This window comes from Leiobunum rupestre, chromosome 11, assembly GCF_980474605.1.
Source record: "Leiobunum rupestre chromosome 11, qqLeiRupe1.1.hap1, whole genome shotgun sequence".
Taxonomy (NCBI): Eukaryota; Metazoa; Arthropoda; class Arachnida; order Opiliones; family Sclerosomatidae; genus Leiobunum; species Leiobunum rupestre.
The window spans coordinates 43,493,369-43,517,320 of NC_143394.1; the positions used below are offsets into that span (position 1 = coordinate 43,493,369).

The 23,952-nt window shown below is 34.8% G+C and overlaps 1 protein-coding gene across 3 annotated transcripts in view; it reads left to right on the forward strand.

The window, feature by feature from the left end:
• LOC149922922 (transducin-like enhancer protein 4) overlaps positions 1-23,952 on the forward strand; it is an 85,733-nt gene that overhangs the window by 11,769 nt on the left and 50,012 nt on the right. For all 3 annotated transcript variants that reach the window (XM_090164275.1, XM_090164274.1, XM_090164276.1), the window contains exons 4-5: positions 8,579-8,642; positions 8,720-8,764. In XM_090164275.1, coding sequence (XP_090020401.1) covers positions 8,579-8,642; positions 8,720-8,764 — 109 coding nt within the window. The remainder of the gene's footprint in view (positions 1-8,578; positions 8,643-8,719; positions 8,765-23,952) is intronic.

Consider the following 23,952-nt stretch of genomic DNA (forward strand, 5'->3'; position numbering starts at 1 on the left):
TGCGCGGCGGGAAGTAAACTTAAAGGAAAACAGGCAGAAGAAATCCTAGGCCTTTAAGAGTGACTATCCCCTCGACCTTTAGATCAAATAAGTAATTATGACGATGTACATATTAATAGTTAATCTGGATATATTTAAAGGTTGTATCTCTTGGAAACGTTGGTCGTACAATATAATTTTGCAACGATAAAGTGTAAAAGTAGTTCTGGCTGCAAATTTAGTTTTTTTCACACAATCATATAGGGGATTTGTGTGTAAGTTTCACGTATGGTGTCCGTCGCAGGATTTCTCGCGGTGTTGTTAACATTTGTGAGATCTGGGCAACGGAAATGGGACATTTGCCCATTTTAGTGATTTTGGGTTATTTTTTATTTAAATGTACATAATTTTTTAAATTAAAACCGACTTGGTTGAATATTATATTTTCAGTTAAGAAATTTTAATTTTAAGTGAGATTTCGGGCCAATTCACCATTTTCATATTTTAATTTCGTGCCAATTGATCTAATCTAACCCTAAAAATTAATTTAAATTAACATGATAGCGTTTCGCTACCATATTTCAAAAACCCGGTAACTCGAAAAATTCGGTTTGTCTAAAAATTAATTTAAATCAACGTGATAGCTTTTTCGCTACCTTATTTCCAAAACCAGGTAACTCGAAAAATTCGGTTTGTCTAAAAATTAATTTAAAATAACGTGATAACGTTTCGCTACTTTATTTCCAAAACTAGGTAACTCGAAAAACGACTTCTAGATAAAATTCCCCTTGGTTTTGTCAAGTTAAAGCAACTGTCGGCTCTACCATTGCCACCTGTATTATGAAACAGCCCCTGTTATTAGAGATAGCCATGAATCTTTCCCATTCTTCGATAAAAAGCGACTTAAGTGGAGAGCGTGGTGCCATCTATTAATGTCAAAGGAAGCTAAAATTCAAAATATCTTAAATTATATATCCCATGTAAAAAATGTTTAAAATTACTGTAATTTATGTTATGTACCAATTTACAAACGATTCAATCAACGTGAGGGGTACCTATAAGTACCGCCTTTTGGGTCAAAATGTAGCTTAACAACCTTGTTTTTAATCGACGCTAGCGACATCTATTGAAAAAAGAGCTACTTGACACTTGCTTTAATGTACAAGATGATTTGGAAATTTGTTCCAATTTAAATTTAGTATTTAAAATATAGTTAATCCATCGGGAGGACTGTGTACTCAAATGTCCGTGACATCTTGTTAAAGTTTCCTATAAAGTTAGTTTGGAAGGAAAATTGCGGAGGAACGTGCTAGAAAACTTTATTATTCTATTTGTGAGAAAATCTAACGGTTTTGTTTTTAACGGGTTGGGCTCGAACGATGACTCCAACAATACAGTATAACGAAAAGGGTTTTTTCGCTTCTATAAAGTATAAAGTATATAGAATCGTATGAGGTTGAACGCTGTTTAAAAAGAGAACGCTAGAGGGGGAGGGGAAGGATACGCGAGGGGGGGACGAGACCCTGACTCTTCGCGCACCGAATCGTCTTGTTCAATATTTGCGCCTCGTTGGAGCGGACCGAATTTAAAATTGGGAACGCGGATCACGCCGCGTGCTTTCCATTCCACCATCCTCCCCGCATCCCCATCCCCCCCCGCATCACTTCTCTGCCATGCCTTCTTTTCTTCTCCCGCTCTTCCTTTTTTTTTCATCTTTTCCTCCATCCTCCATATCTGCCCATATTCTACATCTTAGATGGACGCTCGCCCCCCCCCGAACCCTTTTCCCCATCTTCTCCCGATCCTCATCTTCTGTATTTTTTGCGCGTTTTTTCCTCATCCCCGATCCGTATAGGAGGCTTCTTGTCTCCGCGTTATTGCCGCAGCATCTCTTCTCCTCCTCTTTTTGATTTATCATTCTCCTCCATCCTGGCGGCATCCTCCACTGGCAAGTTTCCGAACACTCTTAGCCCGTGTTTTTTCTCGCCTCCTCCCCCCCGTTACTCTCTCTTTCCCTCTGTACTTTTACTTTTTATATATATTTTAGTGGAAAAGATCCATCTCGGATCTAAGAAGCTGTCTCTCATCCCTATCGATGCTATATTTCTTTGCTTTATTATATGGTTCCGATATACGCTGGGTTGAGGAAAAAACGGCTTTTTTAAAGATTAAAAAATCCAGTGTGGTTTAAACCACTAATAAAAAAATGTTCAAATTGCATATATCTAGCCCTCATTACTTCGAAAATACTCAAATCAAGGACAGTAGATACAGGGACGAGAAAGCGGGAAGAAAAATTCCGATTTTAAACGTCTTCATATTCACGGGGAGTTAGATGTAAACAAACGGCGGCCATTGTTACGAGCGTAAATAAAAAAATGCCCATTTGATTTGAACACTTAAGCCTCGTCACGAACCGCTAAAATTAGGTGACCGCCATTTTTTTGTTTACAACTAACTCTCCTTGCGCTTAGGTCGTTTTAGGTGATATATTTCAACAGAGGCCGCCAATACACTTTCTCGTCCCTGTATCTACTGTCCTTGCTCAAATTGCCCGATTTCAAAATTACGTTTTTTACATTGTGAGGTATAGCAGGGTTATTTACCCGCTTTTATACCCCAACATGGCGGCGTATTTTCAAGTGCAAAATGAATTTTAAGACGACGTAGCAGACGACAAAAAGTGAAGGTTAAGTTTTAGTTTCGTTTTGGAATAAAACATGCAGAATATTATATTCCTATTTAGAAATGGAGTAAATTAATGGGAATAAGACAAAGTTGCAAACACGTTTTTGGTAAAATACATCTTAGTTTGAAATGTCATTTCTGTCCGGAAATTGTAATCTAGAATGAAGAAATAGTAATAATGATAATAGTTATTAATTAAATTATAGTTTTAACATACATGAGATATTTATCAGTATCTAATTTTTTATGGTTATTCTTTAAGTTTGGAAACGACAGAATGATAAAAATTGAATTTTCTTTAAACAAATGTTTTAAATTGGGGTTTTTTTAATGGTTATACCCTTATTTACAGATATTTATTTTGGTGATTATTTTTTAATAGGAAAATGGAAATATTTAATATTACTAAAAAACCATTCAATTGGTAATTTTGAAACTTAATTTTGCATTTAAAATTTATTCAGAAAATACGTACTAGATACGGAAAAAATATCTATTCTCAATTAAGTACTAAGTGCTTAAAAGGGACTAAAATTCATTTCGTAAAGACGTATTTTCTTACTTTTTAGCGAATTTTCAAAAAGCACGAAAAGTAATAAACCGCTTAGAATTACTACTTGAAAACTCCAGACAACGACTGAATTAAATTAAACCTTTATGAGAGCTCAATTTTGAAACGTTATTTAAATTAGCTCTATTTCTAAATAGGAATATAATATTTTGCATGTTTTATTCCAAAACGAAACTAAAACTTAACCTTCACTTTCACTTTTTGTCGTCTGCTACGTCGTCTTAAATAATAAATGCAATAATATTTTTATACCATAGGACTAATGTTAAAATAATTCTAATATATATCTAAATTTTCAAATAATAATGATAATTAAATGACATTTAAAGGCGTGATAGGAGGGCAGTCAAATATAATAATTTCGAACGTTGGGTAATATCCGATTTGGCGCTGACGGCGTTCTGTGATCGAACTCGATATTCGCGGTGTTAACAGGTGCATTGTCATTATTATCAATCTATTGCACGCGGCATCCAGACTATAGGTTCCCTTCCGTGTTTGCACTGCTGATCCATGTAGTTTCTCGCTCTATAGATTGGTTCGGGTCAATAAATCCATCCAACGTTAGCAGCGAGTATAAATCATATAAAGGTACACTTCAAACCTTGATGTCACTCGTGTTTTACGGCTTTACCCAACCTTGACGTTTCAAAGCCCACACTTGTGACTTTATTCATTACATCTTCCCATTTCATTTTATCAAATTCCTATTCCCCTACTAAAAAGAATATTTAATTTGAATGGCGTCGTTGAATATATAATTTGAACAGGGTTGCCACAAGTCAGAAAAAAGAGGGAAATCGGGAAATTAAAAATGGGCCTAAAAGATCAGGGAATTATAATAATTTGTAAAAAGTCGGGGAATTTTTGTTTTATCTTGACACTTTTTTTCAGGTAATTTTCTCTACCTGGAAAACCTGTAAAAGTCAGGGAATTTTGAAAATGATTCCAAATGGTCAGGGAAAAGCCAGGGAATTTGAAAATGATTACAAATGGTCAGGGAAAAGTCAGGGAATTTGAAAATGATTACAAATGGTCAGGGAAAAGTCAGGGAATTTGAAAATGATTACAAATGGTCAGGGAAAAGTCAGGGAATTTGAAAATGATTACAAATGGTCAGGGAAAAGTCAGGGAATTTGAAAATGATTACAAATGGTCAGGGAAAAGTCAGGGAATTTGAAAATGATTACAAATGGTCAGGGAAAAGTCAGGGAATTTGAAAATGATTACAAATGGTCAGGGAAAAGTCATGGAATTTGAAAATGATTACAAATGGTCAGGGAAAAGTCAGGGAATTTGAAAATGATTACAAATGGTCAGGGAAAAGTCAGGGAATTTGAAAATGATTACAAATGGTCAGGGAAAAGTCAGGGAATTTGAAAATGATTACAAATGGTCAGGGAAAAGTCAGGGAATTTGAAAATGATTACAAATGGTCAGGGAAAAGTCAGGGAATTTTGAAAATGATTTCAAATGGTCAGGGAAAAGTCATGGAATTTGAAAATGATTACAAATGGTCAGGGAAAAGTCAGGGAATTTGAAAATGATTACAAATGGTCAGGGAAAAGTCAGGGAATTTGAAAATGATTACAAATGGTCAGGGAAAAGTCAGGGAATTTGAAAATGATTACAAATGGTCAGGGAAAAGTCAGGGAATTTGAAAATGATTACAAATGGTCAGGGAAAAGTCAGGGAATTTTGAAAATGATTTCAAATGGTCAGGGAAAAGTCATGGAATTTGAAAATGATTACAAATGGTCAGGGAAAAGTCAGGGAATTTGAAAATGATTACAAATGGTCAGGGAAAAGTCAGGGAATTTGAAAATGATTACAAATGGTCAGGGAAAAGTCAGGGAATTTGAAAATGATTACAAATGGTCAGGGAAAAGTCAGGGAATTTGAAAATGATTACAAATGGTCAGGGAAAAGTCAGGGAATTTGAAAATGATTACAAATGGTCAGGGAAAAGTCAGGGAATTTTGAAAATGATTTCAAATGGTCAGGGAAAAGTCATGGAATTTGAAAATGATTTCAAATGGTCAGGGAAAAGTCAGGGAATTTTGAAAATGATTTCAAATGGTCAGGGAAAAGTCATGGAATTTGAAAATAATTCCAAATGATCAGGGAATTTTAAAATGACCCCAAAAAAATTAGGCAAATAAATTTTTGAAAGATGTTTTAAAAATACATAATCAATATTTTTAAATTTTTTACCTTAAAACATTCATTTATTCTACAAAAATGGTTCGGAAAAATTTTAAAACTTGGTCAGGGAAAACCGGTAAATGTCAGGGAATTTAATTCCGGAAATTTTGTACGAACCCTGTCTAGATCTTTGGCAAATTCTGTGATAATTTAGTTCCTTGAAAGGGTTTTTAACGTTGAGTTAAGTTAAAAGGAACCACCTATGGACTGCATTGTAAAGGATTAAATAATTCGCTAATTATATAATCCTTTACAATGCAGTCCATAGGTGGTTCCTTTTAACTTAACATTACGTATATACTAATCTCCACTACTCTCCCCCTATTCGGCTTTCCGTTGCTATGCAACTCGTTTTGCCATTTTTAATATTTAGGCTTAGGTTCCCTATTCGGTGTTATAGTCGCAAGCCAGATTTCCCGCACGGTACTGACGATTCCCAAATAGGACGAAACCGGTCTACCGTTGGAATTTCTGGCTTTTTTATTTAATTTAATTTAGTTTTTCACTCGAAGATCTATTTGGTCCGAGTTTGGCGTCTTTTTGTTCGCTCGAAGACCTATCGGTACGAGCTATTAGTAAGTTTTTAAATTTCTTCAAATTTGCTTAGGGTTTAGCATTATTATCCCTTTCCATAATGGACTAATCTTCTTATTCGCTAATTATATAATCATTTTTAACGTTGAAATAACTTTGGTACTGAAATATAAGTTAATTAAATTTATTAATTTCTGATAAATGTAAAAGTTAAGAATTGTTTAATGTTAGCGTTAAGTCAGGGAAAATCACTTAAATGGGCATAGAATATGATTGTAAAAATATTGTGGCCACCCGGCCTGCGACTACCAATTTCCTATTTGGTCCTATAAATATTTTAACCTTTTTTGTGGTCACCCTTGGCTAATTCACTTTAATCTATCTATAAAAAAATGAAATATAAGTTGAAGATGCTATTACAAAAGGTAACGCCATTTGAGGTATATTTTTAAATACCCAAAGTCTTACCAGATGGCGCCAAGTCTATAAATTTAACTTCTGATTAAAGTAAAATATAAAGTGAAAAACGGTCTAATTTTGGCCTTAAAGGTCAGGGAAAATAACTTAAAATGGTCAGGGAATTTGAATCCGAAACATTTTTGGCAACCTTGTTTAAATTACTTTAAATTGCGACTAGCGAAAAACGTAGTAAACCTTTTCTAAATTCGCCATTTTTAGGCGTCGCGTATTCAATTATTTTTACAACACAGAATTGGTTAAAAATATAGAGCGTAATTGCGTGGTTTGAAATAACGATAAGTCATTTATGTGAGCGCTGTTTCATTATCGGCCCTGCTCGAAATCAAATAATTGATTATGAGTAACTACGAGTAAAAACGATATAAAATAACATAAATGATTGACACTGGCTTCAATAGTGGAAGGAGGGGAGGGGGGGGGTGGAAACACATTTTATCAGGTACTTGAGAAAAGACAGAAAATATTCCCAACTATTGTTCCTTCAAAACTGATAACGACTAATAGTCTTTACTCTTAATCAGTACAAGTAAAAGAACAAAGAAATAAGTAGGTGGAATACCTTCTTGACAAAACCATTTATTTATTTTCCTATAATTCGGAAATAGTCCTATAAAATCCTATAATTTTTTCCTATATTTTTTATCAGATTTGTTTAAAATGCAACCTATAATTTTAAATACAATACATCAGGGTTCGTACACGAACACGACCTGGAAAAGTCAGGGAATTGAGAAAGGTTTCCAAAAGGTCAGGGAATTTGAAAATTATTTCAAAATTCCAGGGAAAAATCAAGGAATTTGATAATGGTCCCAAAAAGTAAGGGCATTTTAAAATGACCCCTAGAAAATCGGCCAATAAGTTTTTGAAAGAATCTTTTTCAAGATTTTTACCTCAAACCATTCATTTATTCTACAAAAATGGTCAGGGAAAACCTGGAAATGTCAGGGAATTTAATTCCAGAAATTTTGTACGAACCCTGTATTTCAATCGCGAAATTAAGACTCCAAAGTATTTTAAAATCTCTTCTTTGATCGGTCTTAGATTTATTAATCATTATAATAATAATGATCCTATAATTTTAGCATTTTTTATCCTTTAATTCTTGAATATTTTTGGGCACTTGACTGGGAGGCCTGCCACTACCAAATTCTTCCATTAGGACCCCAATAAAATTATAACTTGAAATTAGCCCTGAACTGAAGCAAATTAAAAAAAACCCCATTTTGAGAAAAATGCCTTTTAAACTAAATTAAAAAGGTTTAAATTAACATTAAAAATTAAGTAATGTATCTAATGCAAAAACACTTGGAAATGTCTTACGTGACTTTCAAAAGAAATTACAAATATCTCCACTTGTTTGAATAAATTATTACTTTCAGGTAATAAATATTGGACACACGCATAATTTGATAATTTTTCGTGACGAAAGATGCGTGTTATATAATAAAATTACATAATCTTTAACGGGGTGAAATTTATAAATTTTATGGGAACCTTTTTTGTAACTCTGGGTATTTCAAAAGTTCAGGCCACCCGTAGTTTTTACGGTAGGCGAAGATGGCGACAAGTTCTTGAAGCTAATTCGCTCTCGTAGACTTGTCTTTTCCGCCGCTACTATTAGCATTAATTGCACAGTTCCGTTTTCTTAATGGAACTTAAGGAATGTTGCTCGTTATAAGCATTTTTCGAAGCTCATTTCATTACTCTACCAATTACAAGTATACGCTCTTCAAGATGGCGCCTTCCGCGGTTAACAAAGTATGAAAATATTATATTTGGCCGAGAAAAGAAATTGGGTAGCGGTGTATGACAAATTAATTCGTTATTTTATTTTCGCGTACTTTATGTAAAATTCTTGGAAATATTTTTAGCTCAAAAATAAATGTTTCCTAAACTATCCGCGTACAACTTTTAATGGTAAAGTTGAGTGGATGCGATGTTTAACTTCCGCTTCGTACTTCGAATAAAAATATATTTTAAAATTTTGCGGAAATATTGTTTTAGTACTACTTAAATTGGCTTCAAACTTCTAAGTGGCATTAGATCTGCGTACCAAAAGTCTTAATTGTTGGTTTTTAGATTTCTACTAAAATATTTTATATTCTAAATTTTCTTTTACAGTTTGAAGTTAGAGTGCGAAAAGTTGGCCAGTGAAAAGACAGAGATGCAGCGCCATTACGTCATGGTGAGTATTTTTAGCTTTATATTTCTTATAATAATTTATATTTTAATAATCTAACGTATTTTTTCCCTATTTTTCAGTATTACGAAATGTCGTACGGATTAAATGTGGAGATGCATAAGCAGGTAGGAATACACATTTTACATTTTCACTTTGAACAGGGTTGCCACGGTACATGGAAAACCTGGGAAAGTCGGGGAATTTGAATCTGGGTATAAAAATCAGGGAAAAGTCAAGGAATTTTAAAAATTAGTCTACAAATCATGGAAAAGTCAAGGAATTTTAAAAATTAGTCTACAAATCAGGGAAAAGTCAAGGAATTTTAAAAATTAGTCTACAAATCATGGAAAAGTCAAGGAATTTTAAAAATTAGTCTACAAATCAGGGAAAAGTCAAGGAATTTTAAAAATTAGTCTACAAATCAGGGAAAAGTCAAGGAATTTTAAAAATTAGTCTAAAAATCAGGGAATTTAATTTCGGTGACAAATATAAAACTTTTACTAAAATATAGGTTAAAAATACAAAATCTTGGCATAAAATAAGTCGGGGGAAATCTCCAGAGATGGTCAGGGAAAACCTGCAAAAGTAGGGAATTTGATTGTGAAAAAACTGTGGCAACCCAGTAGAACCTTCTATTATTAAAAGTAAAATATAAATTTAAAAATAAACGATAAAAATACACTAAGGTAAAATAATTAATTTACCGAATTTGGCAATAAAGCTGTGCCAATTTTTAGAAATTCCAAGCTACTGAATTTATTTTACTATAAAAAATTTATTCCATTCTAATTTTTTTTGGAAATATGTACGGGAAATTATAAAAATTAGCCCAACGTCGTAAGAATAACTTATTTTGGAAATTTAGCATCCTATAGTTAGCGTAACAATCGGTTTCTCTATAACTTCAAAGGGAATCGATGCTTGCATGGGGTCTTAGGAAATACATATCTCACGCGTCTCTCTTGGGTAAATACGAATATCGAGATAAGATCTAAGAGTCCCCGCGGAGGGGGGGTATACACGAGGGGAAAGAAAGCACGTCGACGCGCGTGCAGTCTCCCCCCCCCCCCCAACCCCCGGGGGTGGAAGTTTGTTTACTTCGTACGGCATCTTGTTGATCGAAGCACTTTTCTCGATTATGCAAACTTTGGGGTAAAAATCGCCCTATCGTTTCTGCACCCCTCCCTCTCGGCTTCGCGTTATAAGGCGGGTCCCCCTCTATTTAATCATCTTGAGAACTTGAATATTATAAGCGGGGGGGGGGGGGGGTAAGTTTTCTGCTTTTGTAAACAAGTTCGTCATGTGGCGGAAAAACGTGGGGCGTTATGCGAATTGGAATTAGATCATCGGCGAGAAAATGATAATGGTTTAAATTTCATTTATGGCGGTCTCAATTACTATTAGATATTTAGCCTAGCTGGTTATTCAACCGTCCATAACGGTTAATCACTGTTATAGATTTAAAATACAACGTTTCGTATTTTTTTTAAAAAAATTGATTAAAGTTGGGCTTCTCGTAATTTGTGGACTTTTGTTTTTTTAAATGAACATTTGAAATATAAAATATTAAAAAATATATATAAATTTATATTATAAATTATTGTATTTTTTTAAATTATATCTCATAGTAGTTTTAAAATGTACACATCTTTTTAATTTCTAAAATATTTATTTTCTAATAGTTCTAATTTTTTAATATTTCTTTTTAATATATAAGTTTTGAACTATTAAAAAAAGATAAAATGGTTTTACTTTTTTAATATTTAAAAAATATTTCTATAAAATTTTTTTTTAAAGTTCTGTAATATTTCAATTTAAAATGTTTTTTTTTAAGTTCTGTAATATTTCTCTTTTTTAATAGTTCTGAAATATTTCTCTTTTTTAATAGTTCTGAAATATTTCTCTTTTTTAATAGTTCTGAAATATTTATCTTTTTTAATAGTTCTGAAATATTTATCTTTTTTAATAGTTCTGAAATATTTATCTTTTTTAATAGTTCTGAAATATTTATCTTTTTTAATAGTTCTGAAATATTTATCTTTTTTAATAGTTCTGAAATATTTATCGTTCAAAATTTCTCTTTTTTTAATAGTTCTGAAATTTAAGTTATTCTAATTATTCTTAACAGAGATTTCCTAATTCAAGCATTTCTTCAGACTATTTTTTGTAAGTTTTAACGCGTTTTTAAAATTGACTAAGCTCTTGGGTGTTTTTAAAATGGACAATGTGTTTAAAACCTCGAAGACGAAACTATTAACCGGAGAAGAGGAGAAGGGGTTTTATAGACCCCTTTTTTGGAGTGCTCTCGACTAACACAGTTAAGCGAGCAGATTATAGTTTCTTACCCCCCCCCCCCCCTCCATCATCCATTTGACCATATCAGATTTACGACGGCGACAACACTCCCGCGTTATATTACAGTTTAATTCATAACTCTACGAGACGCGAAAGAAAATTATAGAGACAGAAAAGGGGTTAGAAAGAAAAATACGGTAAAAATTTGAACTTTATGATACGTCGAGGAGAATTTCGTTTGGGGTATTGCCCCCTGGTCCAGGGGCCGCCGTACTTCCGCCCGTTTTAACATCGAGAAATTATACGGAGATGGGGAGGGCGATGTCACCCCCCCCCCCTGTTTACGAATACAGCATCCGCGCGAATAATATATATATATATATAGAAACTCTTTCCTTTTGTATAATAACATTGCGGGCTCCTTTGAAATTCGCCCATTGTTATTCAGCTCAGAGACATTACGTTTTCTTAGTATTCGCGTTTTGGGATGAAAGAGAGCGCGCAATACGCGGGGAGGGGGGCGGAAAGAGGTAAAGGGGGGGATGAAGATGGAAGTAGAGATTTTTCGCCTTTATTCGAAAGCTAGCGCATTCCTTTTGGCTCGCGAATTCTTGGCCCTCGATCCCGACGCGAGGTTGTGTCCCGCCCATTTGCTTGTTGTATTCTGCCCCCCCGCCGCCTTGGGGGTAACCGCCCGCACTACCCCCATTCCCTTTTTGAAGAATCTCTGTCTATGATGGGTGATGCAACGCCACCACCTTCGTATCGATCTGCCCAAAGTCTCAACCCGCGCGTAAGAATGCCCCGTCTAGTTTTATTTTTGCAATTTTTTTTCTTTATTCATTCCCGCTCTTCCCCTCCCCCTTATTCACGCCCCCCTCCGCTTCCATTTCTTTTAGCACCCGGGGTGTCGATGGCCATGGGTGTTAGAGGGGGGAATAGGTAACGGTCGTCTCCTTGTATATCCAAGTATTGACTTTTATCGGGGTTTAAGGAAATGGAACTGACTGCAGTGACGTCGCGCGTTTATAGAACTGACCTATTTTTATCCGGGTGGGATACATTCGACGACGTTTTATAGGGTTGCCACACGTCAGGAAGAAGTCTGGGAATTAAAAAATGGACCTAAAAAGTCGGGGAAAGGTCAGGGAATTTTTTAAGAATTTGTAAAAAGTGGGGGAATTCATTTTATCTTGACACTTTTTTAAGATAATTTTATTATAGATCTATGACAAATTCTATGATTATGAATAGGTGTTTCTACAAAATACGTTAGGTCACGTGTAAATGCTTGTTCTACGTCACTAGCTAAAGTTATTGAAGATAGAGAGCACGTGCTCGAGTCGATAAAGATTTTGGTATTTGAAGTCGACGTGCTAAACGCGCGAGAAAACATTTTATACATTTAATTTTTTTATGGATTTATTTTATAGAAACGCCTATTTTTTTCCTTGAAAATTTTACTAATCTTTTCAATATTGCAATAACTTTTTACTGAAATATAAGTCCATTAAAATTAACTTCTGATAAAAGTAAAATAAAAAAAATTAGCCTTTATAAGTCAGGGAAGTGGTCTTAGTGGTCAGGGAAGAGTCAGGGAATTTGAATCTCAATTTTGTGGCAACCCTGTCGTTATGGATATTTGTATGAAAAAGAAACTTTGTCATCGTCGGTACTGTGTCACTTTTAATTTAATTTAATTAAAAGTCGTGTTTAGAATACCGTACATCCGGACAGTGTCTGGTTAAATTAACGTATAAACCGAAATATTTAATCCATTTTAATCTTGTATACCTGAGCGTGTTAAAAGTTTGGGTTTTACGCGAAAAATGTCTGGAAGATATAATAACCATCAGCTGGGCCCGAGTCATCTAGCGACTTTTATTGCCTTAATTCCGGTGGCCGGGTTACAATGCGTAGGAAGGTGGTGGCAAGCCCTTCATGCCACGCGAGCCAACAGCTCCCTACGAAAACCCCTTTAACCAGTGGGGAGAGAACTTGCAAACTCGACGCAGGGGAGTGGCTCCGAGTGTCACCAGCTGGGATCGAACCTGGGTTGGAAAAAACCGGCTTTTTTAAAATTAAAAATTCAGTATGGCTAAAACCGGCTGTAACTACTAATACAAAAATACTGAAATTGTTTATATTTAGCCCTCATTACTTCGAAAATGTATAGCAGGCTTATTTAAACGCTTTTATACCCTAACATGGCGGCGTATTTTCACGCGCAAGAAGATTTTTAAGATCCCCCAATTGCTTATATAAAGCTCTCATTACTTACGACAAAAAGTGAAGTTTTAGTTTCGTTTTGAAATAAAAAGTTTTTTCAACCATGGATTTTTTCGGTGTTTTAATCCAGTCTGGCTGGTTCTTGCCAACCCTGGATCGAACCCGGTTCCTATTGCTGCTAGGCGAGAGTGCTAACCACTCCGCCACCCCACCCTATAATAGGGTTCGTACACGACCTGGAAAAGTCAGGGAATTTTAAATTTTTTCCAAAAGGTCAGGGAGTTTTAAAAGGTTTCCAAAAGTCAGGGAATTTTAAAAGGTTTCCAAAAGGTCAGGGAAAAGTCAGGGAATTTGAAAATGATTCCAAAATATCAAGGAAAAGTCGAGGAATTTGAAAATGGTACCAAAAAGTAAGGGGATTTTAAAATGACCCCCAAAAAATCAGACAAATAAATTTTTAAAAGAAAATATTTTCAAGATTTTTACCTCAAACCATTAATTTATTCTAGAAAAATGGTCAGGGAAAATTTGTCAATTTGGTCGGGGAAAACCTGGAAATGTCAGGGAATTTAATTCCGGAAATTTTGTACGAACCCTGTATAAAGATAACGAACCCTATACCAATCCGTATTACCCTGACTTAATCTATAGACTTTAAACCGAATTTAAAACGTCGTTTAAAAAACGCATTAAAAATATATCTTCAAATTGACGGGGGGTAAGGCGTCTTGTATTAATAATAGGTCATTAGGTTTATAAAGACAATTTGGTGTGTAGGCAACGTCCCTATCTTCGAAACATATTCTCCGGGATGCGGAGGGGATTCTCTTAATTATCTTCCTCTCGATACTCTCACTCCTCCGCCCTCTCGGCGAACAGCCAGCGCATTACCACCAGCTGTTGCTACACACTCCGAATCCCTTCACTCCTCTCTCTCTCTCGGAGGCTCTTTACCTTTCGGCGCGGTGTCAACTCCCACTCCATCTCGTCCCTTCCCTCCTCATCCCCATCTTCATCCGCATCCTCCCTCCTCCAATCACCTCGGTAGCTTCCGCTTCTTTGGCGATCGGGGGGAAGGCTTGATTCCCTCGCGTGTATGAAAGAAAGACGTTTATAATACCGACAAGAAGCACCCTTTTATTTTCCTTTCGCCAACTGAGAGGGGGGGCGGAATTCTCTTTTTCGTCCCCTCCCCCTTTCCTCAATAATTGCCAAGAGGCGCTTCACGGTGGCGATTAATAAACGAAAAGACGACGAACGGAGACTGAATTTATTACTCGGGCGTTCTTCTTAAAGGGATTATTAACCTTTTTTTATCGCCCCCGCGCGTCAAACGCGCGAATCGGGAATAAATGGATAATCTTGTTAGTTATTTTTTTTATATACTCGAATAAATTATAAATTTTTTCGTTTCGGATTATACTTAAATATTTATTTGGCACGCAAACAAGATTTTAAAATTGGATATTATTTGATGTTGCTCGTGAGGGATATATTTGCATATACGTATTTTTAATAATTTATTCGTTTCTTAAGTAAGTTTGTCTCTTCGAGATTTTCAATTTATTTTTAAAAATAAGACGCAAGATGCTTTTTAGTGACGGCATTACGTATTTTTAGAATTGATATCTATAGTGATAAATTAAATCTTTTAATAATACAAGGATAGAATGCGTTCCGATTTAAATTAAACATTGTAATATATAAATAGCTTTCAAAATAAAATGCAGTTGATTTTATGTAATGTTTTCGATATTTTTAGTTTCTGCTCGTACTAAGAGAGTATAATTTTATGAATCTTAAGTGTTTGATAAGTTTTAAATGATATTTTAAACTAGTTTGAAAATTATGTTAACTTATCGTCTCCCAAATTTCTTAGTTGTACTTAAATGCTGGTCTGTAAATAATATTTGCACGTTTACTTCAGTAATGTGTTTCGTACGACAAGGATAGACTTGGCTATTCAAAATGTAAAAATAAGTTTCCAATTTTACTATATTTAAATAAAATTTCAGTTTTACACGAATTTATTATTTATATCACCATGTGTTACGACTCTTTAATTATATGTTGTTTTACAATTGGTGTTATCGATATTATTGATAAAATTATTGAAAAAAGGACTGCTACTTTATGATTAACCAATTTATTTAAACCATGAATAATTTTATCAATATTACTTAGCCATGGTTTTTAAAGACATTTATTTGTAGTTATCGATATTGTTTGTATCAAACCAAAGATAATATAGAACTCACAAGGAGACTACCCGAGGTGGTTATCACCGATTTTGTTAAAACTCGGTGGTTAGGTAGACCTTATGGTAGTATGAAAATTGCCAAAGGGAAAAGTTGCAATGGGCTTTAGTTTTCCCATGGCAACTGAAAATGTATACAGGGTTGCCACGGTACCTGGAAAACCTGGAATATGGGCATAAAAATCAGGGAATTTAATCTCGGTTGCAAATAGGAAATGTTTTCTACAATATAAGTTAAAAAATACAAAATCTTGGCACAAAATAAGTCGGGGAAAATCTCCGCAGATTATCAGGAAAAGTCGGGAAATTTGATTGTGAAAAAATTGTGGCAACCCTGATATAGTTGGTAATTATGGAGTTAGTTTTTTGGGAATTTTCATAACAATGTAACTGTTGTAAATAATAATAATAATTTAACTTTTTTCAACAATCTTTGGGGATAAATTTATGCCGTTTTAAGATTTGCCTGTATTTAAGGAAATTATACTCTTTAAATTAATTATTCGTTTCGCAAATCATATCTCTAGATAAAGATAAGGGTTAATGTTTTGGGGTTTAGTATAATTAGGTTAGTCGAAATCGTTCAAGTTTCCCCTTCTATAGAAACATGTTGAGGTTAACGGTAATAGTGAGTGTAGGGAGCTGTTGGCTGGTTTAAACCAAGTGATTTTTTAAAAAAAAACCAACGGTTTTTATAATAATTTGGTTTTTTTAATTAACTAAAAATTATCTTACCAAAACGATTGATTACATTTCTAAAAAATGTACAAGGTGACCACATTTCCCATATTTTCAATACCTTCCTATTCACCCCTTAGGTTTTCTCATGTAGTATATAATATAGTCGTGTACCCTTCTTCATCCCATATTTTACTTAATTTTATCTACTGTTTCTCGATAAGAATCCTTATTTTTGCTTATGGTTTTTCCTATATTTTCCTTTAATTCACTTGAAAATTAGCTATTTTTTCAATAACATTTTTTAGGCATTTTCCTGGTCACCCTGCATTTATACAAAATCAAAAATCAAACTAACTAAAACTTCGTTCTGGTCACGTGAGACTTGTAATAATATTCTTATTAAATTTAAGTTGATTTGTAATATGTATGCACGGTGAAACAAAAGCAAAAAATAGATTAAGAGTAAAATAAAGCAGTTTAAAAAAAACCTGATTTAAACCCAAAAAACCTGGTTTAAACTAAATAAACCGGTTTTTTGGGTTTTTACACTGCAAGCAGGGCACCCTCCTACGCATTGTAACCCGGCCACCTGAATTAATGGCTTTAAAAAGTCGCTTGATGACTTAGGCCTAAGGTGGTGCCTGGGGTATTAACCTAGCTGATTATTGTTATATTATTATTATTATTATTATTATTATTAGCTACGAAACATTTTCTTATATAACGAAATCCGGAGCTCCATTTTTTTAACAGATATGACAATTTTAATAATTGGAAGCACTTTATAGGATACAATAGCGTGATTAAACCCCTATTTCATCCGCATCATTAAATGTTTTGGAATTAAGTATATGGCGACTCTGATAATGGCCGGGTAAATATAGCTAGGAATACTTAACTTCGGAACTATATACGACTAGTAATATATCTGACAACTGACCCGAATATTGAATTTTCAATTTGAGAATTGCCCAGCAATTACTCTCGGCCTGCACATCGTAGAGCCTTTGACAAATAACTATTTGATTCGCCGGAGTCGGTATTATAGGCTGGTCCTTTCACGGGTATACCATTAAAATTCCCTAATTAAAGCGCCATCTATTTCCGTTTGAAACATTAAACCGGGACCCTTAATTATATCCCTAACCAAGACGAATTATTAATAAATTACCCAGCGATTAAGGCGAGCCAGCGTGTGTGCGCGCGGAGGCCTCGTTGTTTTAGCGGCGTTTCTCTGCTCTATATATATTTAGACGTTCGCTCGTAGTCGCCGCTAGCGTCGACCTTTCCTATAATAGAGGGCCCTATATAACGCTCCAAACCAAGGCCTAGCCGCTCGTAAAATCGCAATTATTCTCTTGTTAAAGCGGCGATCCGATGATCGCCCTGGTACGCCTTCCTCCCGATTAAAGATAAACTCCCTTTTCAAATACACCCTTAAGAGTCTTTAAATTGTCAACGCGCGGTCTCGATTCCCCGAAGTTGCCACCGCCCACGGACTTAAAGCGTCGTTTTGGCCTCCTCGCGACAATTACCACGTATATACCTTTTGTTGATCATCATCTAATACACCAACGACTCTCCCGCCTTCCAACACGCTTCTACAGCGAACTTCATAAATTAGATCTAAACCGATTTTTACTGTCGACAACTTTAAAGTACGCTACGTTCATTATAAACGCCTATTTCAAACTAGCTTTACCTTTCATTTGTCGAGATTTATAAGTTAAATTTAATTGGGCCTGCTTATTCTTAATATTTGACATCAATTATAAAATTAAAACGTTCAATTTAATATTAATTATAAAATTTTTTATACTTTTTCATCGATTAATAGTTTGCTAATACCAAAAATATTTTTATACTTAGAAAAAATTACTATATTGAACGTTACTTCCAATCCCCCCGAAAATTATCCGGATTAAAACTCAAATTAGATCGTTTTATAACCGCGAATAATATCCTTAAATAAACAGTTAATAGAAATTTTTATGAATAATCGAAAATTTGGTGGGTAATTTATCTGTTCCGCCAAGCTCACAGTACTGATGGGCCCCAAAAGGGCGAAACCAGTCTTGGAATCAGCAATGTAACGCTAGTATGTTCACTGTTATTAGACATTTTATATCGATAAAAAGTTAAAAACATTAAAATCTCTTAAAAAGTAATAGGCGATATTATAAAGTAAAGTGGCCTTCTTGTTTTGATGGGAAAGGCCACCTTCCACTATGCTTCGATTAGCTCTCCCACCAAAGAGCCTATGCATTCATCCATAGGCTTTGACTGTACTATTTCGTAGTCCCATATTAACAAGTTGAGCAAGCATATCTGACTTTATAATATCGCCTATTTGTTTCAATTTTTTATTTTTCCGATTTGCGGAAAGTTTTCCGGAAAATTTTCTATTTTTCCGCATTTTATTTTTCCGGAAAATTAACTACTATTTCAATGTTTTCGACAATTGTTAAAATGTATTATTTTTTTGATTTTAAAATCGGTTTACAATATCGAGGATCTGGTCGAAAAAAGGTAGCGCTTATAACGCTTATCAGTTGGTTTCATAAGTCAGAGTTCGTTTCTTCGTCGGTATATTCAAGAGTCATTCCTTTCGTTTATGAGATAAGTCAAGGCCCTAAAGTCAATATATCTTCTCTCTTTGATTCAGGAATGTATACAGGGTGTTTCAAAAGGTTATGCAAAAATGTTAGAGTTGTGGGGGGTGAGTTGAGAAGTATGCCTGTTTTCCCCCCATTTCCCTACGATGAGTTAAAAGAGCGCCAGAGAGCTTCAAAGTGTGGCCTACTAGCCCCTGGAAGTAGGCTGCAACAAGCGAACAACTAAGCATCAGGGAAACGCAAACATTAAGGTTTGGGTTCGTGTGATAGGTAAAAAAGGACTTTGTAAACAAATCGAGGTAGCCAGCGTAAAAAAGTAAACTTAAACAGTATTTAAAGTCCCAGCTGCTTGGTTTTGCGCTTGTTGCAGCCTACTTCCAGGGGCTAGTAGGCCACACTTTGAAGCTCTCTGGCGCTCTTTTAAAGGCCGACTACATAAATCTTCGGTTTACTCTGTCTTTCACTGGAAGTAGGCTGACTGCATGGCACACGTGTATTACAGTAAGCCTACTTCCAGTGAAAGACAGAGTAAACCGAAGATTTATGTAGTCGGCCTTTAACTCATCGTAGGAAAGGGGGGGGGGGGGGCAGGGCTACTTCTCAATTCACCGCCTACAACTCCTTCAAATTTTTGTTTCACGAATTAAACACCCTGTATAGTTTGCATTAGAGATGGTGGCCCGGCCGTATCGAAGATCTTATTTTCTTTCTCGGTGGGCACTCCCTGTTGGGAATTGAGCTGGGGTTCCGGCTGTTCTTCAACGTTGAATCCTACTCGTTTTCGATCTGTCCCTTTGCTCCGTAAGCAGCGCCAGAGCCCCTTTTTCTTATTCGCGTGCCTCCGCTGAGATTCGCTCCCTTCCTCGTGCCACGCTATTCATCACTCCGTAGCGCCCTCTAGATAGTTATATATATAATATATTATATCATTCTATATTGTTGGCTCTTGTAGCCCGAAGCCACGAAAAGGAATTCCAATTTTTTACTCTTAATTTTTTTTCTATCCTGATTTTATTTATTTTATTTTATTTTATTTTATTTTCTCTTTTTTAAGGAAGTTCAATATTGTATATAATTAAATATGTTTCAAATATATTTGCCAATATATTTCAAATGGAGTTTAAACAAATTACAATTTGGCCTATTTAGTACCTACTAGCGCCTGTAGAAGTGTTCTACCCGCAGCACACCGGGGTGTAGAGCGAAGCCCACTTTTTTCCGGATTCTATAAAAATTAATAATTTATATCAAAAAATATTTTAACTAATTTATTTCTGCATACCTTTATTTTAGCTAATATATATTTAACTAATTTATTTCTGCATACCTTTATTTTAGCTAATATATATTTAACTAATTTATTTCTGCATACCTTTATTTTAGCTAATATATATTTAACTAATTTATTTCTGCATACCTTTATTTTAGTAAAATAGCAAACATTGTGACAGAGTTAGACAACTTAAGGAGGTTTGATTACAGGGTTGGAAAAAAGCCGACTTTTTTGAAAAAATCCAGACCAGTGGTTTTAATTGGCTATAACCGTTTTTTTCGATTATAACCGGCTAAAATATAAACAGTACCTTTTACTTATGTAAGTAGAAATTGTCTGCAGTTATTGTCGTAAATAAGAAACTAAACAAATAAAGCGAAATAACTATAAAATAACTCCCCTAGTTTTTGTGTATGACAGAAGCGAGGCAGCGAACTTTGGAACTTTAAACCTACCGAAAAACTGGTAAAAGTAAACCGGTTTCTAAATATGAAACAAAAAATAAACTAAATTTCTAAATAAAAACTATTAATTTACTAAAATATTCATATTGTAATTTTTTTTAAAAAAGCCACAAAAATCTGGATTTTTTCAAGTGGCTATAACCAGTTTTAACCAGGTGGCTACAACCGGTATGGCTGGTTCTATGCCAACCCTGTTGGATTACGGAAGCTTTCAGATTGCACCCATAAATCAGTCAGAATATTTCCCCCAAATTCTCCCTTTTTTGTTGCTATTGCAGGGAAGCGCCATCTATGTTAACCTTTTTATTAAGTTTGTTAATTACATTGTGAGTATAGTCATAATTTAAATAAATATTTGCTAAAAGTATTTATTCATTTTTCCACATAATGAATGTAAATTATTTTCATAATTTATTGACTCCACCATTATTTTCATATTTTTCACGAGCATCCATCTAGGAGGATTCAAGTAAACCTGGAGTAGTCGTCTCCCGTTTTAGGCGGGGCAGTAAAAAATTCACGGACATAACAAGTATCACCATCTATCGTAGAACCTTTTAACTTTTAATCGGCTTTTCGTCTGCTAGTTTTTCTATTCACGTATTTCTAGTACTGTGTTTTTAGTAGGAATAGACAATGAATTTTAATAATCGAAAACTAGCAGACGAATTTTTTAAAAACATGTAGAAAAGGTGGCGCTAAGCTCGTATGTCCGCGGTTCTGGCTGGCGCTGCGTTGCCGTAGAGGGAGAGGGGAGCTCGTAGTGGGGGAATACACTTTTCTATTCCAGGGTACCGAGTTTTCATATTCCTTGCTTCCATTTATCCGCAATAAAGGACGCTGTTGACAAATCAATATAAAATCCCCATTCTTCACCCAGGGGAGTTCAAAGAAATTTTAACTATTGTGAAACACGTGTTTCAATTGCTAGTAATCAAACCTCCTAAAAGTTGAATAACCCTGGCTATATTGTCACCGTTCTACGCTATATATAAAAGAACAATTTGAAAACCTGGAGTTCCTGGAAAAGTCAGGGAATTTTATTTGAAGATGGGTATAAAAATCAGGGAAAAGTTAGGGAATTTTAAAAATTAAGTCTAAAAGTCGGGGAAATGTCAGGGAATTTTAAAAATTAAGTCTAAAAGTCGGGGAAATGTCAGGGAATTTTAAAAATTAGTCTAAAGTCGGGGAAATGTCAGGGAATTTTAAAAATTAGTCTAAAGTCGGGGAAATGTCAGGGAATTTTAAAAATTAGTCTAAAGTCGGGGAAATGTCAGGGAATTTTAAACATTAGTCTTAAGTCGGGGAAATGTCAGGGAATTTTAAAAATTAGTCTAAAGTCGGTGAAATGTCAGGGAATTTAATTTCGGTTTCAAATAGGAAACTTTTACTAAATTATAGGTTAAAAAATAGAAAATATGGCACAAAATAAGTCGGGGAAAATCTCCAGAGATGGTCAGGGAAAACCTGGAAAGTCAACGAATTATTGTGAAAAAACTGTGGCAACCCTGTATAAGTTAACTTTTAATCGTCTTGAACACCGCATGGTTTAATACTCAATGACTTTCACGAAATATAAGTTGCGTAACGATTATCCGCTTAGTCGAGGTAGATATTAGTGAAATCGTGGAAGTAATCCTTGGCTCAAATTAAGCGAGCATTTTCAGCCAAGCTCTTCTTAATTCTCACGCCATCCGTTCGCTCTCAGTTAATCGAAAAGTAATTTTAGCGAAAACCATCGTATGTATAGGGTCAATTTTGCTGTTGATCTTAGCGGCGAGGTAAGAAAAAAGTAGTGGTAGGAACTCGCTAAGAAGGCCGAAGTGGCTAGAAAAAATACGAAAAAGCGATCCGCCTTAAGCCTTTTATAAATTAAATTCCGATAGATGGCGGACTAGACGTTTAGTCGCCTACTGCACGCTTCGTCGCTTCTGTGTAATGGTTTAATTAGGAAACCGCTGGTATGAGCAAACAGCAGCGCCCCCTACCCGCCTTTATTAGAATCTCGAGATCCGGCTTTAAAAAAAAGATGAACGAGAGGGAGAAGCTCAGGAGGATGTTTGAGGGTTTTACTCTTCTCGTACTAAGTATGTGTATAATTATGCGAAGAACGGCGGCGGCGAGGGGACGTTGAGCGTCTTAGCGTGATTGTAATTAACAGCTGCGAGTACCCTAGCTTTATTGTTTTTTTTACTTTTTCTTTTAATCTCTCTCCTTTTCTCCCACCTCTTTCCGCTCCTCTTCAAATATCTCCTCTTAAACACTTTTTCTCGGCGCGAGGATTTTGCTTTTTTAAAAGGCCCGCCTTTGTTTGCCACCGCCAGGGCTGAGAGAGATTATGTTGAAGGGCTTGAAGAGGAAACTGTCTTCCGCTCTAATTGTTCTGTTTCTTTACCGCAACAACGCCGTGATCATAATAAATGCTTCATTGTTTAGGCTCTACTTTCGCTTGCTAAATGTATATCAAGTATAAACCTGTCTTTATTTACGATTAATTTTATCAGGTGAGCGAGGTAATTTTGTTACATTAACAGGTTGGTTTTTGGGGTAATTAATATGATCGCCATTTGAAAAATAAAATCATCCATTCTCCAAAAAAATAAACATTAGTTTAGGTTAATTTGAAGGCATTTTGGGTTAATTGAAAGGCATTTTGTGTTAATTGAAAGGCATTTTGGGTTAATTTAAAGGCATTTTGGGTTAATTTAAAGGCATTTTGGGTTAATTTAAAGGCATTTTGGGTTAATTTAAAGGCATTTTGGGTTAATTTAAAGGCATTTTAGCTTAATTTAAAGGCATTTTAGGTTACAACAATGGTTTAATATTTATCTTTACACTATTTTATTATACAAAAAGTTAAAATATAATAATTGACCGATTTCAATCGCAATTTAAATTAATAGATTTAAAAAATTTATTGATTTAAATTAAATATATTATTGGTAATTAACTAAAATAAAAAATATACAACGATTACCGGTACACTATATAAAATAAATTTTAATAAACAAATTAAAAAATTTCTTTTATAGTGCACAATATATTATTAGAAATTATTTCCTTTTTCTGGCCTAGTTAGATACTTCTCTTTGAAGATATTAACTTCTGGTAACACAATGTCCCGCGTGGTCAATTAAAAATGGCTGATTGAACTCTCCCTAACAAACGACGTAAATTCTAATTTAATTAAGCGAAAACAACAGCTAGTAATTTTCATCGAACCAAAAGCAAATAAATATAATCAAATAATTCAACGCTTTTACCGGCGTAAGTTAAATATTTGGGTCGTAATACCTTTAATGAAAATGAAGCGGAGCGGCAAATATAATTGTACGAGCGACGCTTTTAAGATAAGCGCTTTTATTATTTCGTTGTAGGGCTGCCTTTGAACGGTCGTCCCTAAATTTGGGTCTCATCTCCTCCGCAGTTTCATCCCGGTGAATATACGAAGAGTGGGCGGAAGTAAATTCAGGCGCGGTGGCTCCTTCTATAATCGTTT